Genomic DNA, 19,517 nt, shown 5'->3' with positions numbered 1-19,517 from the left:
AGCTAAAAACATAATGATGGCCACGCACAGCAATGAATGCTATAGGTGCCAGAAATACACTTATGAGATCTTGCCATCTCAGTTATGAGGGCAGGCATAATTAAACAAATTGTGAAAATGACTAATTTCATCACATCCATACTGTGGCAAAAATGACAAACTTGTAGTTTTACTTTCTTACTTTAAGCAAGCATACGTCCTTTAAATTGAGCTAATGCTCACCTGCATTGGACTGAATTTGAGCTGTTGTTTTTCAGTGAGAAAATATGCTATCTCTACACTTAAAAAAAACCCAGTGTTTACATTTACATTGGATAAAATGTCCATACAATCAGGGTTGGAATAGAGACCTCTGTGCTGCCTCTCAAAAAGGCTAAAATGAGTATTGTCTCTGACATGCTGTCCTAGTCCCAGTGAAACTTAAACTCCTTTCAAACCAAGGCCAGACAGCAGTGGGAGAAGTGGAGCTCATCCTGCCTGCAGGAGTTAGACATGGTCTAAAGAAGTCTCATTGAAAAAACACCAGCAGAGAAAATCTTCTTTGTCCCTGTGATAAGCTGTGGAAATATTTGAACAGGATTCTTGCAGAGCAGCAGCTCTAGACTCAAGCCATGCTACTTGCAGAACATTTCTTTTGAGTCTGGCTTAAGGGATGGTTCCTCTCAGCTTATCATGTTGGGTCTGTTTATTCTCCATGGAAAGAAATATGCATCTCTAGGGTCTGCTGCACCTCATCCAACTGTAGATGTTTAAAAGCACCCCAACTGTACCTAGCTGTCTACATTGCCTATAGGTGGGGACGTATACACAGCAGCCATTTAACTCAGGGTCCCTTTTCTTCACTCCAAGGACAGTGGATGTGGTGGTGTGTTACAGTGAGGTTGGCACAAGAAGTAGGAACATAACCTGAGCCAGAAGCCAGCCACACTGTTCATTAGGTCCTGTTGTAGTCCTGCAACTTTCTCCATGAACTGTTTTCTCCAGCTGTCTTAATATTTTGTGGTTATAATTTTCACATTTACATTTCAGGTACAAGTCTGTCTCCAACTCTATCTCTTATCTGTGCTTTCCTCACTGATCTGTCCCCTGAATACATGGTGAATTGCTCAGACTGGAGGAGTCTTTCCCCACTAGAAGGAGTGCAGGGCTGGAAGGTAGCCAGGGTTTGTTGCAGGACAGAAACCAAAGCTAAAAAGTGCATGTACTCTTTAGCTTGATTCATATAACCATCTCTATAAGGTTTAGATGTTTGTGTCCTCCTTTTATAACGTTTATCTGGGTTAAGTCTGATTATAAAAGGTAGCTCTTTAGGGCAGAGTCTCAGGGCTCAGTCCTTTATTTCTTTCTTATCCTCTACATAGGTAAATATTAAATTATAATACTATTAAGAAGGCAAGGCCATCCTTTACAATTATGTGATTATTTTTCACATCCTTGAGAATAGGTTTCCAAACTCAATTGGTTTTCTCTTGTTGCTAGACATAGCATTAATTCTACCCTTCAGAGGGACAGAAAATGCCTAAACTAAAAAATTATATGACTTCATCTGTCTTCTTAGTTAGCATCAGTCTCAAACAGAAATTAGTTAATACCAGGCTTTTTTTTCTTCTTTTTCTAATTTTATCAGTTTATTGCTAAAGCTTTTTAAGTTTGGGAAAAAAATCTCTAAAACAGACAATACTATTGAAAAGAATTTCTAGAAACATGTAATTCTAAATCATACTTCAGTCCAAGGATCATGGTCCTGATGGTCTTCACCTGTGATTTAATACTTTGCTGTCTCAACTTGACTTTATTGCAGTAGCAACGCAGTGATGCTAGAACTACACTGTAAATAAACATGCCAACTTAGTTGCACAGTCCAAATAACTTTAAATAAATAAATAATGCCAAGATACCAACATAAGTCAAAAATGCAATTAAAAAGAGCCTCTTACTTTGTGTTGTAGAAATATGAAATAGTGCTTGGAACAGGCTGTTTCAAATAAAATTCTTTCCCATATTCAGCAGCTCCAAGGTCAAAGTACTGAAATTTCATTTTTCAAAGTCAAAAGGATGATTTAATAATTATTTGTTATGAAGGCAACTCTGTTTCTCTACCCTACATGTAATATCAAATTCAGTATAGCTTGATAGGTTGTGTATTTTCTTTCGCGCTTTCATTACAGCCCTGTGAACTACATTCATTTATTATACATTCTCTTGAATCTTTCTGAAACAGCAAACAACATGTAAAATGCAAAGGGAGAGAAAAGAAAACACCAGAAGTCTTACGAGAAAAACAGTATTCCCTTTCTTATCCTCGTTCTTCCAACCATGAATGGCAGTGAGCACTGAACAGTGGCGGACATTGGAAAATAAAAGTGAACTTTAGAAATTTATGCAGCTTTCATGTCCTAGTACAGCAGTGATAAATTCTGAGTGTCACCATGGTGTCACCTCTATGATAATTACTCAAGTAATAGATATCTCATTAAACAGAAGTGTCTCAGAAATGGTCTTTGCTAGCAGAGTTAGTAAAATATTGGAGAGAAAGGACCCATCAGTTCTTCTCAAATTCTTTGCTAAACTTCAGTCCAACAGTGTAACATGTCTAGAACAAGTAACAAAAGTCACTCAGGCCTTCAGCTCTCTTTTCCTTGCCTCAGCCCAAGTGACCTAATTTTTCACAGAGCACTGGGTGAGTTATTCACACCAGGCTCAAAACACTGACAAATGCAAAAGGTAGAGGCACAGCATCACAGGAAGGAGGTTTTGGCCATATACTTGTGACCCAAATTCCTTTCTTAACAGCTAGATTCAAGGAGAAGACAGTGAACGTTGCTAGCAGAAGACATTACAGTACAAGGATCTGTCACCAAAGACATGAAAGTGGAAAGACGTTCAAGTGGAAAGTGAAATCTTAATAGCAAATACTAATTTTCATTTATTAAAATGCTATAATGCGTATATACCTAATATTTGCAGTGCTTGAAATATGGAAGTATTTCTTTCATGTTTGGACAAATTTCTGTCATCTTCCTAACAGAAGCTTTTAATTTACAAAACAACCAGCTTCCATTTCTCTTTCTGATGTCACTTTTGCAGAAAACACCTTGTATTTGGAAAGTCATGGAGTTCTTACCTAGTAGTCTAAGAAGAGAAGTCAGCAATGTTTTCAGAATAAAATGCCAGCAGGCTTTTTGCAAAGTCACTGAGAATGGTGTTATAAAATGCTTCTACTAATAGCAATTGCAAACAAAACATTTATCTACCTTTATGTACTCTCAGCTAAACACCATTTGCTCTAGTGGAAATAGAGTGACTAGGCAGCCTCACCAAGTTGAATGAAACATAAGGAGAGCGTACCTGCATGACAATAAGAAGGTCAAACACCAAGATGAAAGAAGCCAAGAAGGCTCTTGAGACCTCATCACTTGGCAGAAATCCACGATTCAGCTTGTCCCAGCTGATCCAGTCAGTAGTGATGACAAGCACGACTACAGAGGTCAGAGTAAACAGAACTGTCCTGCAAGGGGAAAAAAGAAATAGTTCAGAGAGAATATGATAGTAATGAAGATGCATCATTCTATTTTATCTGTCTTCTAATGGTCAGCTAGTGCTTTATCAGTAATTTTCTGCTGATGAAAACAGATTGAAGAAAATTAAGTGTACAAACAAATCATTTAATTCAAAATACGAAAGCAGTCAACTGCATCCTCAGTAAAAAGAAATTTAGTAGCTAGCACTAAGCATGTTGCAAAATTAGGCAGGTGTGTATTGCTCTTGCTCTTCATTCCATATTTTTCACCTATGTTGCAAACCAATTAAGTAAAATAAGAAAGAAATAAACCACAGTAGTGTACCAAGGACTCTATGATCTACACCAAATCCAAGTGAAAAATTTGAGAGAACATTTTCTAAGATACTAACAACATCAGAACCTTTGAAAAGTCTTTTCTCGGCTTTAAAAGCTGTAAGACACTAACTGTGAAATCTAATGTTTATATAGAAACACATCTGTATGAAAGAAATTTTCATTGACTAAATTAGTCTTTAGCAAATTCTGGGGGTTGTAGAAGTATTTTGCTTTGTGCCTCCCAAGATGTCCTTTGCACAAGTTTTCAACACATCTTACGGCATTTCTGAGAAGTCTGTAAAGAGTGAATTGCAAAACTAATAAATCCTCCATATGAATGTTATTAGAATTACAGAAGAAAAACGTGGCTAATTCATACAATTTTGCAAAACAGTATTTAGGAAAATACCTAAGCTATCCCCTTCCAAATGTCATAATTTCTAGCAGAACCTTGGTGATATCCTTCAGAGATGTCAATGATGACTGACTGAAGTCCTAGTTCCGTGGAAACTGGCATATTTAGCTGGTAAATTTGAGGGTGAGCAAGGCTTCTCCCAGTAGCCATAGCTGTCCGTAAATCTGTGCTATAATAGGGGCATATAAACATCTGAATGCATGCACACACCTAAATAATTGTGGCATAGCAGAGTTTTTTTCAACAGCAATAAAGTTTCATTTCCTTCAGCTACCAAGGGCTGTAAAACTATGTGAAGAATATATCCCATGACATTTTCAAACAGGACAAATGCTTGGAAGTGTAAAAGAAAAATCTACAACAGTAGTCACAGGCTACCAGTCTGTAGACACATCTTTTTATACATCAGCCTTGGCTGTGTCTGTGTAGGCAGGGAGCAGCAGTGTACACATTTAGACTCCTGAATATCATTCTTTTGTGGCACGATGGACTATGGCTCTTCAAAATATAATGAGACACACAAAGACTTGATTGCTACCACCTTTACCCTTGAACATTTATTTTTATTCTTAACAAATAAATTCAGTCATATTTAAGACTGTGGTTGGCACCACAGCAGAATCCCTGGAGCGTATTAACAGCATCTGGGCCAGAAAGAAACAAATGAGGAATACTAAACTTAATTAGACCTAAGCAATACTCAAGCCTGCTTATCCCCAAGCCATTTGCTTAGGTACCATTTCACCTGTCCGTACCTGAATGTGATGAACTTTTCTACAGTCTCTGCTTTGGCATAACCAGAACAGCTTCCTTTGGAAAGGCGATTCATTATGGTGCTTCTCTCGCGCACATAGTCTCCTGAGAATCACAATGGGAATTCTTCCCACCTATTTCACCTTCATATCTGAAATTCACATTGAGGTAAATGTTCTCACTTTGGCTGACAAGTTGACCGGAAAGAACAAAGTCCTCAGTGCTTGTCTGCCAGCCTGTGCAGGCTGCCCTGGCCACCGGACACACTGATTTTCCTTGCCCTCATGCTGAGGAACCCACATCTCCTGGTGCACGGGCGTTTTAGAAATGTAATTCAAGTCTGCACATTTTGCTATAGAAGCCATGTACCTAGAAGCTATGCTCAACACTATTCTGTTTCAGTCCTCTTGAATTATGCATTTGCATTTTGGAGCAAGAGTTCAAAGCATGGGAGGTTGGATTTTGGCATGTAGGCAAGCAAATGCAGGCATATTTTTATGCATGCTTCATCAGCATGCATGCAAAGACCAATGTGTATGCTCAAGCCCTGATTTCCTCTAGGAAATGCATATGCACTTAAAAAACTGCTTCGTTATTCATTCTGAGATGTCGTATAGGGAGGGAAGGTAGCAGAAAACAGGCTGCTAATAGAATAAGAAAATGTGAAACCAAAAAACAAGGTCAGAAACAGTGGTTTGAAATGGTTGCACCACACGGTTGTATTTTTGACCTATGATACTGAAACACAGCAAAGTATTCAATATATGCTTATGGAACTATTATAAACTGAGTTTGCCTGAGTTAGAGTTCAGTTCATTTCTTGTGAAAGTACAGCAATGCTCCACTGCCCTGGGAATTAAGAGACGAAGTTGAGGATTTCATTTAACTTGACGTAACTTGCTTCAGATGAACCAGTGTGAACCACCCTGCAATATTTAGGCCAGTGTACTTTGTCCTTTATTTTGCAATGCACATTACTGAGGAAGAGCTAAGCCGTGAAACTATTCACATCATTGCTGGTCTTCTGCTTATAGAAGGGCTATGAGGGAAAGGCAAGAGAGGACTGACTCAGTACCAGCCATTAAGAAATGCAACTTCTTCTCTGCTTTACAGAAGAAATAGAGTTCTATATTTCACTTCTAATTCTAGCTTGCTGTATCAAACGATTATGTGTCCTGGACACCTATTCAACTACCATAACACGCATCTTACAGCATAGCCCCTACTCTTCAAGATACAAGGCTGCTGTGAAGAATAAAAATTTAAAAAAAAATATACAAAAACCCACTGTCCAAGTCAATTGCATACTGAGAAGTTAAAATTATCAGGTAGGTCTAAAAAAGTCAGTACTGTGATCATCACTGCCAGCGATTTTCTAAAATCCTCTGTTCTACACTGAACCAAGGGAAAGCTTGAAGACAGGAACTTTTTACTGCAAGGAATCACTCAAAAAGCAGGTAATTTTTAGACTGTATCTCTATAAGCTTCGATAGCAGGGACTGAGTCTGGTCCTGAATTTGTGAAAACAGGTCACTGATGCCAGACTGAATCCACGCTGCTGGCCTTCATTTGCTAATAGAACATTTATTTTCTTCTCACACACTTAGCAAGAGCCAAACCAAATGTCTTTGACTTTGCCACCTTTCCACAACAGCACTTTCTTCAACCATAAGCTTTGACCCAGCTGACCAACCAATTAGTATTTATCACCCAGCATGTTATATACTACAAGAGGTTGTGCACAATAAAGGCCAGAAGCCTGAGAAGGTTTTTATCATTCATATTGGCTGCAGACAGTCCCTCATGGCAGACATGGTCATAACCACAACTTTGCAGTCTCTATCATTGATAAATGCTACTTCTGGAGAACAAAGTCCGTGACACCTCTTTTTCCTCAAGACTAACACAATTGATAGGAAGTACAGAACATCTACATGCAATGGGCCATTTTCAACTGTGTAAAGAACTTGGCATTAGTTTACCTACAATGCCTCCATAGTGGCCATCACAGCGTTCAGGAAAGTGGCCATCATTCTCTGAAGTCTGAACAACAACACCTGAATGAGTTGTTTGGAAAGCACTTAGAAGTGGAGAAATTCAGAGCTCATGTCATGCATCCCCCTCACAGGTGTTGTCCACAGCCTTGCTCTGTGCAATCTCTTGAATTTTGCTGTTTTTCATGTCTTATCTCCCACATCAGGAATTACGTAGGCAGAGTCCATGAGGCATTGACTCATCCTTCTGCAGCCTTGGTGCAGTACCACAAAAACATTTACACCACAGCTTCTCCAGACATAAGACAGAAGTACCTTTGACTCCATCCAGCCACATCATTAGAGTCTATTATTTGTCTGTACCGAGTTGAAAAATGCAAAACCCCAGAATTTGTCCTTGGAAAGATAAAGACAAGGTAAGAAATGTATACAAGTTCACAAAACATTTAAGGGTGTAAAAAAGAACTGTTCCAAATCTGAGTTACCTGATTCGTCATGTCTAAATCAGCAGGGCAAACTATACCAAAACCAAATTCTGGTCTATGATGGCACCTCATTTCTCAAACTGCCACATAGTGAAAGTGAAGTTTTTTGCAGCTTAGATATCAAATATAATTGTTTGTCCAACCATACATAAGAAGATAATTCTACTTTCAAAATGCCAGCAACTTTGAGCTGCTCATTGTTGGAGCTATTTATAATTTTCTTCTGTCTCATGTGACCCTCTGTCAAATCTTTTATGAAGGTGTAGCTTTGATGATCAGATAGCAAGAGTTCTGCTAAGATCAACCGAAGAGATGAAAGACAAACTTTGGCTATTTTCCTCATCTTCATTTTGTCTTTTCCAAGGGGCAAAAAGCAATATCTTGCCCTTTGACTACACCTTTTCCAGAAAAAAAAACACCCTACCTGTGCTCAGTTAAAAGTAGCTCTTAGATTTGTATAACATCTCACTGTGAGAACTTTTCATCACACTTTCACTCATAATTGCCACTAAGTCAGGTTATTTAAAAACCATCAAATATCACTAATAAGCATTCCAGGTATTGCTTAATACTATGTACATTTGGAACAGAAGGACATGCTAATAAAGAAATATGATCATAAATTCTGTATTCTTATTCTTGTTCATTAAGGAAATGAGCATATGTAATTAATAAAATACATGTCAGAATTTACTGAATACACAAAATTAACTATAGCATATAGTCTAGGTATATTGACACTCCAAAATTAAACCACCTAGCAGTTAATCAGCATTCATCAAAACTTTCAGCTTCAGATGGTGCCATAAGAAACAGAAATGCAATTCTAATCAATGTCTTATAAATAATGTTTCCAGCTGCAGTGTTTATAATGTCAATTTTTTATGAATGTGCCAAAAACAGTTAAAAACACCCTGTGAAAACATATACAGAGAGGGAAGAACAAATTTTACTGCACTTGAAATTTAAAAATACTTTCCAGTCCTTAGGAAAGAAAGATCATCCATCAAGTTAAACACTTTCTGTAATTTTTAATCCCTGAATCAGTGCTGGCCAAACATGCTGTCCCACAGTGTACAATAACTATAAAGAACAATGCTACTGCAGATGTTCATATGCAAATGCCAACACTTATTATTTCACTTGTTTTAATTAGGAATGGTTCTGTTATTAAATCTGTCAAAACTAGCAACTCTAAACCCATTTCAAATAAAATATTTAGTCTGCCTGTTGCTTGGTGTCAGCATCACTTCTGCAATTAAGCAAGTGTAAGGGACAGATGCTTTGTTGGTGGAAAGCATCTGGGTTCTCTGGAGTAGCACGGATTCAAGCCTCCAACTGGCCGCTGCTCTCCTGCCCTGGCTGGGACAGACAGCAGAAACTTGAGCTGCACCCAGAAGAAATCTTCATTGTGCACCCCAAGCTCAATCTATGCAATGAAACACAGGGTAGGTGGAGAGATGACTGGGAGATCCTCTTCAGAAATGTGCTGCTGAAGTGAACTGCTAATACAGACATGCAATAGGAGAAGTCATATGCAACAAGTATCTAGGAATATTTGGAAAATTAATTAGACTGGATCTTGCTTGTTAAAACATAGTGCCTGTTCCCCTGTGGGGACAACTATGTGGTAGAGATAAGGAATAATATTACTGCCAGATTTCAGAGCACCACATGCCCCATGGCATGATCTGAAGGCATAAATGAGTGGGAGAAAGTATATTAATGTAGATTGTCATCAAAAAGACTTAATTATCTGAAGTAAAATACCAATTAGAAGAAAATTATTTTTAATTCAAATTTTAAATTGCATTATCTTTTTAAAAAACTTGCCATCACAATAGTGTATTTTTAATGTCTGTCATACAGTAGGAAATAATGGTTAAGTAATTCACTCTTTGCCAGTAACCTCCACCTCCAAGATATCTGCTCTGAAATTGCAAGTTCTGAAATACTCCCTGTTTCAAACAGGGAATAGTGAGGGGAACTCTGTGTTGGGACAGGCTCATAAATACTTATCGACAGCAGATACCACACATGGTAGGAAGCTTGCATTCCCAGTTAAGTCTTTTAGTCTATGCTTGTCATCATTCTGCCTGGTAAGCTGAAGAAACTGGACACTGCAGAGTATAAAGGATGCTCTGACGTTAGTAAGACTGGAATTGTTTATTCTGCATTTTCACACATTTCTTTTACTTAGGAAAATAAAAAACATTTTTGTAAACGTAAATAGCACTAGTTTATTTTTTTCAGTTATATGTTTGTCAAAGAAAGGAAATTACCTCTCCCATAAACCCTGCTTTACTTATGTCCTTTGACTGTGACAGCTGCAATTTTATTAGAGTGTATCAATATGATTCCAGAGCTATTTGGGATTTTTGCACAAAGATTTATATAAAGTCTGAAATTACATTTATGTTAATGCACAGAGGAAACATTTTACTATGTTTCATGTAACAAAATGACTAAGATTAGGTAATGTAATCACATGGTGAAATATTAGAATTCTAGAGAGTATCATTTTTTATGATAGGTAGAAGCATCTTTGAGTTTACTTTTGCCACATCATTAATTTCCTAAAATGAATGTGTTATCTATTTCAAACAGCAGCTCATTTAAATTAAACTCATCAGCCATAAGCTTTAAGTTTCAAATGCCATTTCCTATCTGTGACTCAGAAAACGAAAAACAGTTTAAGGAAGTTCATGGTCTTGCTTGTAAAAACATTTCAATCAGCACCTATCACACACAAGGTAGTATAGGACTCACATGAGTTATATTCAAGCAACTCTACTCCATGTTCAGCTTCCAAAGTTAGAAGTTAATTGCTATATAAGATAAAGGGAGGTCTTTTTTTCTGGTTTGCTTTAAGATGGATATATCACTTAAGTCTGTCAACAGAATGGGGGGTGGAAGACCACTGGCTCAAGAAACAACAGAAACGAGATTTTCAAAAGCATTTTCAGAGTACTGAATGTGCCTTAGGATAGATCTGCCTGGCAATTTTTCAGGGAAAATGGTTTACATTCATGCAAGGGTAGTTCATCAACACATCGTATTTACCTGTGAAAGGGCTGATTTCTGTAATGTGAGGGAAGTTGTGTCAGAATTGGTCATGATCCCTGCACCTCGCTGTGGTTGAGGAGCCAAGTGTTAGGGCAGCATCTCAGCTGTATGAGAGGAGGGGCAAAAAAATGGGGCTAATACCCGTTCCGTGTGATTCAGACCAGGTATTTGAATATTGGTCTTAAAGGGACTAGTCATAATAACCAGGCTTTTGGATGCTACATGATACTTTCAACTCTCCAGTTAGAGCTGCTCTACTTTGTCTAAATACATCAACATTTCTACAGCTCTCTGGACACAGATTTCCCATGCCCAGCTGAGTGTCTTAGTGGCTAGTATTAACCATATCAATCCTTTATGTTCCTCGCAGTCCCTGGTAAGAGTGAGGTGAAGGATTGCTGTTCACCATAGCAGGAAGACGTAGGATCATATGCCAAAATGTAAATAACAGGGACTTTGGCCTTCCACATTTCCAGCATCCCCAGTAACCTTCACAGAAACTGGTCATTAGAAGAAAGCATTCTTGACCTCTTTTTCTCATTCATGATAAAGTGTGCAGTAAAGTTAAGTTAATTGCAATGTAGAAGGGGAAAAAGCTTTGAAATGGAAAAAACTATATGTCCTTACATTTAGAAGCCAACTCTCATTTCAAATGCATTTAGACAGTAATTGAAATGCTACTCTAAGAGCCTAAAATTAGGCTCTTTACATAGTAGTCAATGCCTCTGTTTAGGCACCTGAATCCCATCTTTATTCAGTTGCTAGAGTCTGGAAAATTATTCAGGTGACTTAATACAAGTTTCTGCTCACGGTGAACTGAATGATCGCCATCTGTATTGGTCAGAGCTCCATCAGCTGTAGTAGCAGCAGGTGTGTTGATAGCCACATCAAGATGTAAATATCAAGCATCTGAATCCAGAGCTGAATCTCAAAACTAAAGTCAGTTTTCCATGTTTTAATTTCTTTCAAGAAAATAATGAAAAACTGACTGAATTGGAAAACACATACATTTTATTTAGGACCTGTCAAAACTAATCTTCAACCAAAATAATGGAAAAGTTCTCTTTAGAAACTGTCAGATGAAAAATGCCACTGACATGATGGAGTTTATTTGCTTTTTAAAACACATTTTAGAAAACTAAAATGACTACACAAAGAATTTTGCTGTTGCAGAGGCTTGAAATTACCCTTGCAAGTTTTTGGAAAAAAGAAGAACAAAACCCATAAAATTTCCTGCTGTCTTTGTGATCATGAGCTACAAAGCATTAAGGATAATAGCAGAGGCTGATTTTATCTATGTAGAACATATGGAACATGTTATCCTTGCCAGATGTTGTCATATTGCTGATTTTAAGCAAAGCTTTTGATGAGTAGGTGGGAGGGTTGTACAGTATACATGTCTCACAGCTTTTGAGACAACATATTATACCCACAACCAAAATTAAAAAATACAGTTCAAATTTAGAATAAGCTAATCATAACAGCTTGATAGTTTTCTGTGTTATGGACTGGTTTAGCTGTGTATTTTAACTATATAGTAGTTTGAAGGGATAAGAAATTTCTCATTATTTTAGGTTTCATACACTACGGTATCCATACGATATAACTTCTCATTTACCAAGATGTGGTGCCTTTTACAATTACATTTGTGCAAACCCTATCAAAGAAAAATATAATTACAATTGTTTTGATCTGCTCTTTAATGTTGTTTTTTTTCCAAAGCATTTTGAATAAATGCAGGCTCTTTCATCTAACAAGTTGATTATATTTTGATTAAATGTATTTCCAAAACAACTCCAACACAGAAAAAAAAAGTCCCCAAAGCTTTAATCTTGCCTTCTGAGCAATGCATCCTTATGTCAAAAATCTTCCAAAGAATATCAATCTTACATTAGTATGAAAAAGGTACTAGTAGACAGCAAGCTGAGCATGAGCTGGGCATGTGTGCTGGTAGCAAAGAGGTCCCAACAATGTCCAGGGATGTACAAACAGAAGCACAGCCAGTAGATCAAGGGAAATTACTTCCTTCTACTCTGCACTTATCAGAACATATCCAGAATATCTCGTCCAGTTTATACCCCTGCCCCATAGCATATAAAAAGCACCAATACACTAAAGTGGAGGTCCCCAAGCTGTTTGGGGGCTAAAAGATTTGTCCTGTGAGGAGAGGGTGAGGGATATGGGCAAATCCAGTGTGGAGAAAGGGTGGCTCGGGAAGCAACTAAGAGCTACCCCCAGTACCTCTGTGGAGGTTAGCAAGAAGATGGAGCCAACCTCTTCACAGCAGAGAACAACAGGAAGACAAGAAACTATGCATTTGTTGAAACAATAATGATCCAGACTTGATATGAGGAAAAACTGTTTTCGATGAGTCCTGTCAGGCAGTGGAAGAGGCTGCCCACAAAGCCTGTACAATCTCAATCTCTAAAGCTTTTTGAGACACAACTGGAAAAAACTTTGAGCAACCTAGACTCAGCTTAGAGCTGACTCTGCTTTGGGTAGCAGACTAGAGACTTCCTAAGATCCTGAATTTCAGCATGAATTACCCTATGATCCTAAGCTCCTATGATATTTTCCCTCCAATAAAGGAATCCCAGTAGCAAAGCATGTAAGTTATACATCATAAACATTTACGATGTTTATAACATCCAACAAGCAAACCTATCTCCCTGTATAAAAAGTGTGGACAGCAACAGCACTAGCCTCAAACCAAAAAAAGGATTACAATTCCTACTTCAAAACAGAAGGGATTATTTTGTGCACAAAACTTCTGAATTTCAGCTGTCATGGTTGTTCCAACTAAGTCTTTCAAAATGCAAACATTTAAAAGTTCACTTGACATTCCCGGTAAATTGTAATATGCAATACTTTTTGCAAATGATTCAAGAATAATTGATACTAACGCAGAGGTTGCTCAGGAAATAAAAGCTAATAGGCATGACTTTCCACAAGTTGAGCCAGTTCCAGTATAAGGCTGACACATCTTAGAATATAAAGAAAAACTACATCCAAATTACTGATTTTGATCTCCTGGGAAGTTAACCTTTCTAAGAATGGAACAGGGTTAGAAAGAAGAATGAGCAAAAAGAAGATAATAGACTCACCAGAATACATGTTGAAGGCCAGTGCCTGATAATTATATGTCCCGTTCTGTGACAATATAAATATTGTCACTTTTCCAGTGATAGATGAACATGAAGAACTTCTGAGAAGGAAGGAGCACAAAAGAACTGGAGAACTGTTAAGACTGAATCCACTAAGATGCCCAGATACATATTTGCTTAAACTTAGAGCTTCTCAGGAAATGGTGATGCCCCTCAAACAGAAAAAGCCATGTGTTCTGTCCTGAAACTAATCTGCACTCCTTTCTAGCTTATTATATTAAAAAGAAACCAGAAAACAAATAAATGCTGGAAGAAATAGAAATATTCAGGGAATTCAGCAAAGATGCATTAAACCCAGATGGATGTTCCCCTACCCCGCCCACCTTCACCCCAGAAATGCAGGGTCTCAGATTAACATCCATGTGGATTTGATCACCATGGTACTGGCTACTCTGAGGAGACATGAGTCTCTCCCTAGTTTTGATCAGAAATTCCTTTCCATAGATAAGAGGCATTTCTCAATGAAAGTTTAATCAAAAGTGATGCATTTCTGAATGGTTCAGTTTTCAAAAAAAAAAAAAAAAAGTTTTGTTACAGGATTCTCAACAAGGTGCAAGTAAAATTCTCTCTCCCTCTGAAATAATTTGTCATTCTTCAGTTTCCAGCCTTGGTCTCTTCAGTTCCTAATGTCTTGATACTTAAGAATCAGATGTGAAGACTGCCAGTAGCTGGAGATTTTAAGAAACCATCTCTCCTACCATTTTGTTTTAGCTGATGTTCTTACTTGGCAGTAAGTCCTCTTGTGGTTTGCTGCCATTTTCTGTCTCTTCCCTGTTAGTGTTTGGACCTGCTTCTTCCTCCTGATGTATCCACTTAATTTCAGTCATGTATGAATTTCAATATAGTCTGTAACCTGTAATATGGCCCTGAGATTTGGTGGTATTTTGGTGATCTAGGGTTCATCCAAATGGCTAAGGATGCCTTAGCAGGACTGAAGGCTGGGGCACAGCCCAGTTCTGGATGACACTGCAGAGTTCAGGCAGTGGGGATGGAAAGCAAGAGAAAAAAAGGCATCAGTTTTCATTTCTTCTGGGCTACAGTCAGTGGTATTCACTGCTTTTCCCACAGACTTCTGCTCTTGTGGACCTCCTTTAGGGCTATAACCGTCTTGTACAAAGTATTAATGAGTAGATAATCGACATCCCACTTCTTATGCCTGTCCAAGAAGGCGGTCCTTTCACGAGAGCCAGGCAACAAGTTAGGGACAGCCCTTTCCCCTTGCCCAGGGAACAGACAGGTTGTCAGAACAAGGGGCCACATTTAGGTCAAGTTAATCATCCTCCCAGTTTATCTTCCACAGACCCACATGTCCTGTCAACTTCTGCTTTGCTTCCCTGATTAAACTGAAATTAAAATAGTTCAGGCTCTGCTAAAGAAACCCTGAGTTTAACAGATATTTTGCTGACCTAAATTTTGTTAAACACATATTCTGTGCTTAATATTCTGTTAAACACTTTGGCCATTGCTGATTGAGCTCCCCCCAGTTATACAGCTATATGATCCTTTTCTTCCTGTGGAATACTTCAACGTATGTGTTTGACAAGCATAAAAGCCTACAGGCTGCCTCTCCTTCATTTCTATGATTGCTTAATCAGTCTCCAGCAAGCACCTACAGAGAGCAGCTCGACGAACACTTTTGGAAGGGCTATACTTACCAGTGCTGCGCCTTCTCTCAAAACAGGGACCCTTTGTATTGTTGATGAGACTTTGAAACAAATCAGCATTTAGAATCGATGGATGCATTTGGCATCTTTGAACTACAACTACTACAGAGACCAAAATCAGCTAAATTTTCAGACCTCTGCAGAGCAAATAACTGAATCCATTTCACAAGGGCTGTAAAATGCGGGATAGCTTTTGGGACCGGATAGAGTATCTCAGAAAGCTGTGTTTAGTTCTTTTGATTAACTTTGTTAGTATTGTTTTTTATTTTCTCCTAGGTCACTCAGTCATTGTGCAGAGATGACAATAAATTAATTTGTCCAGTTCTTCTCTAAGCTTTTTTGCTTTTTGTTCTTCCTGGGAGCCTTGAAAATAACTGTCATCTCAGGCTAGGAGGCTTTGAAAGATGAATTTGACTTGCACTCATTCCCGGGCCCTTTGAACCATAACTGGCAATCTATCACAGAGATTTCTTGGTAGATAACCCCATCAATGTCTACTGAAAAAAAAAGAAATATATTTCACTGAGTTAAAGCAGGTCTTCACTTTGTGGTGGGGTATTTTAAAAGCCATATTTAGGGAAGAATGGACTTTACACTTAAAAATTCTCAAATATTGTGAAATACTATACTAGACCAGCTATAACAGACGACTGCTTATATATGAATCTGTCATTTGACATTTAAAGGTGGTTTCGCAGATGTATTATAGAGGACTGGGGTAACTACCAATTGTGCTATGAACGATAATTGCAGAATGCCGCAATATCTCTTCTGCAGCCAGGTGCCGTAAAAGCAAGATGTCCATAGCTGCATTCAGCGTGTAATCTATAGCCAACAGGAAAATGCTGCATCACAGAAAATATCTAAACAACACTTCCACTGACTAACGCTGTTATTAATTTCTCTGTCAATCAAATGATTGTTACCCTAAATTTGCATATATCTAAATGCTGGCGCAAAACATTTTTAATTCTATTTAGGTTTCTGGAATTACATTTGCATCGAATTGGTTTAAAAGACAGGACGTGCGGCTCTGTAATGAATGCCACTAGCAAAGGCTCTGTTGCTTTACTCAAATGGGAAGAACAAAGCACATGAAGGTTTTCAGTCACAAGGCAGAATTCAAAGACAATGTATTGATCACTTTTTTCTTAAAGTTAAAAAAATGGTTTTCATGATTCAGTTCCAACTATCAAGACTATTTTCTAGCTGTACTTAGCATGTGGACAAATGTCCTCAAATCTCTTTAAGAAAGATGATAATAGAATAGCTCATGATACATAAATATTTGGAATGACCTACTAACTTATCACAGATGAGAGCTGCTTAAAATCTGAACTCCTGTTTAACATACCACACTGCTGAGGTGTGCCTGCTGTGCTGACAGATTCTTCCACCTTGGACCTTGTCATCAAGTTTATTCAAAAAAACTCTGTCCTAGGGGTTCTTTAGAAATTAAATTTTTAAAAACATCTCCAATAGCTTTCTACTTATGTTATCGCACTTTGTATTACAGAGAGATGATTTGTTAAGCTAGTTCTTTTTGTAACCCAAGGCCTGCTAATTATTGCTTAGTTTTATTTCATTTGTTACTTAAAAAATTAATAAAATATAGCAAATTGATTTTTTCTTTAATTTTTTTTTTTTTTGTAATATAGTCATACCTGCTCCCAAAGCAGAATCTGGTTAATTCTCTTCCAGTTTGCTCAAGTTGCAAAGAATGATAAAACTGAGCACAACTGTGCCATAAAGCCAAAAGGTTCCTGAAAAAATCCAAAGCCTAGATCTCAGATGGCATCATCTATACCCTGTCCATGCAATCAAGACTTTGCAAACTGGACAACAGTATCTCCTTTCTCTTTCTGCTCATTCAGGGAGAGACATTGAAGTTGAATCCCGCCCCTCTAAGTTCAAGGAGCTCTGATTTGTCCTTGTGCTATGAATTACCTTGGTCACCTCACTGCAGATCTCCAAATAGCATGAATGACCTTAAAAACTAAAATTATGGAAGCGAGAAGGCAAATTGAATAATGGTGTCGCAAAGTAATGGTTCATGTCTCCTAACAATTTTTAACCTGTCTCTTTCCAAACTGATCAGAAAACTCAAAAATGAACATATTAAGATGATCTGACCAGATGGATGGATACTTAAAATCTGTGAAATTTTCATAGGGTCCAGGGAAAGACCTTATGATGCAACTTTACATTGAGTCTCAAGCTAGGATCCTAAATCACAGACTGGGAATTATATTTAAATAGTTTGATTTTCTGAAGTACTGCAAGCCTCACAAATCTCCTGTACATCAAATTCAAGGGACGTTTTAATATATTCATATGTTTAAAATCTGTATATAGGATAGTAAATTCAGATGGTTAAGGTATGAATATTTGGATTACGACTCATTTTCCTGGAAGGGGAAAGCATTTTTCATATGCTTCGCTTTCTGAGTACGCATACCTAGATCTTTATTAATCTGATCTTGCTGTTGTGAGGAATAACCTGCTGTCTCAAGGCAAACTGCAGTTTAGAATGCCATGCTATACAAGGTAAGCATGCAACTTCTTCTGGCACTTGTAAAGCCACATTATCTGCCCATCTATCATAAGAAACAACCCAATCAGGTTTCTGATACAAAAATCACAAGGACAAAAATCTTAAGAATGTTACTGTTACTCAAAATCAGAACAATAAGTGTTAAGAAAAACAATAAGCCAATAGGAAAACTCAATAAATGAGTGGAAAAAAGGAGCTTAATGAAGTGGGAAAAAAAAACCAAAAAAAACCAAACCCAAACCAAAACCCCATAAACATAAAACCACACATATGAATCAACACTGTGAAGAAAGAAATATACAAGTTGCAAGGGTAAATATTATCAAAGGTGAGGAAAGAAAGCATTTTAAGACTTAACTAATCAAACAGCATATCTGTCATTCTATGCTTCAAAAATGTATTTGCATGTATGGTACAGAGCTCATTAAATACTGCAGGGGAAAATGTCCCCTACAACTAATTGAAAAAAAAAGCTGCCAATATCTAGAAGAATGTTATAGTTTCATTGAAGATCACTGGGTTTTACCATTGATTTCAAAAAGACGAAGGTCAGGCGCTTATTTCAATATGCTTATGTGGATGTTCTTTTTCCTAGGAAAAGTCAATCGTCCTGATTGTTAGAGTGGATATCAAAAGCCATTGACCACGACTGTCCACATTGCACCAAGGTTTCCTGGATTTTCCAAGACTGCTTACCCTAGGCCTGAACTGAAGTTCCTAAATTAATTTTGCTTCTCTAGAAAATGGTATGATTTGGGGGCACTCTTGTGTCATATCACTGGCATCCCCAGTAATAGGAGTCATATTAACATCACATATTTTCCATAAGCATTGTTGATGGTATTACCAGTTCTATATTTAGCTACGGATACCAACAGGGATATTTTCCAGATCAGTCTTCACAAATGACCTGGGTGCAGGACTTGAAGGTTTATTAAGTTTGCGGATGACATGAAATTGAAGGGAGCTATTGAGACTCTTAAGGGCAGAGAAGCCCTGCAGAGAGATCTAGACAAATTAGAGAGCTGGCCAATCACCAACACCATGAAGCTTAACAGAGCAAATGCCTTGTAGGAGGCATACAGGAAAGCTGGGGAGGGACTTTTTACAAAGGCTTGTAGGGATAGGACGAAGGAGAATGGCTATAAACTGGAGAGGGAAAGATTTAGACTAGACATTAGCAGGAAATTCTTCACCTTGACAGTAATGAGGCACTGGAATAGGTTGCCCAGGGAAGCTGTGGCTGCCCCATCCCTGGAGCTGTTCAAGGTTGGATTGGATAGGGCCTTGGGCAGCCTGATCTAGTGGGAGATGTCCCTGTCCAGGCAGGGGGGCTGGAATTAGATGATCTTTAAGGTCCCTTCCAACACAAACCATTCTATGATTCTATGATTCAATGATTTTGCACCTGGAACATGGCAACCCTGGATGTGCATACAGACTGGGGAGTGAGAGGCTGGAGAGCAGCCCTGAGGAAAGGGATATTGGGGTTCTGGTCAGCAGCAAGTTGAACATGAGCCAACCATGTCCTGGGGTGCATAAAGCACTGCATTGGTTGAGGGAGGTGATTGTCACACTTTACTC

General features: G+C 38.1%; 1 protein-coding gene across 3 annotated transcripts in view; it reads right to left on the bottom strand.

The window, feature by feature from the left end:
• Nucleotides 1-19,517, bottom strand: part of TMEM117 (transmembrane protein 117) — a 207,308-nt gene that overhangs the window by 40,907 nt on the left and 146,884 nt on the right. For all 3 annotated transcript variants that reach the window (XR_011336983.1, XM_069851952.1, XM_069851962.1), the window contains exon 6: nucleotides 3,349-3,508. Coding sequence is in view for 2 of the 3 variants with exons in the window: in XM_069851952.1 (XP_069708053.1) it covers nucleotides 3,349-3,508 (160 nt within the window). In the remaining variant the exon portion in view is untranslated. The remainder of the gene's footprint in view (nucleotides 1-3,348; nucleotides 3,509-19,517) is intronic.

This window comes from Phaenicophaeus curvirostris, chromosome 1, assembly GCF_032191515.1.
Source record: "Phaenicophaeus curvirostris isolate KB17595 chromosome 1, BPBGC_Pcur_1.0, whole genome shotgun sequence".
In the NCBI taxonomy this organism is placed as follows: domain Eukaryota; kingdom Metazoa; phylum Chordata; class Aves; order Cuculiformes; family Cuculidae; genus Phaenicophaeus; species Phaenicophaeus curvirostris.
Note: the sequence above shows the minus strand (reverse complement) of the source record. Positions and strands in the feature narration are given on the sequence as shown.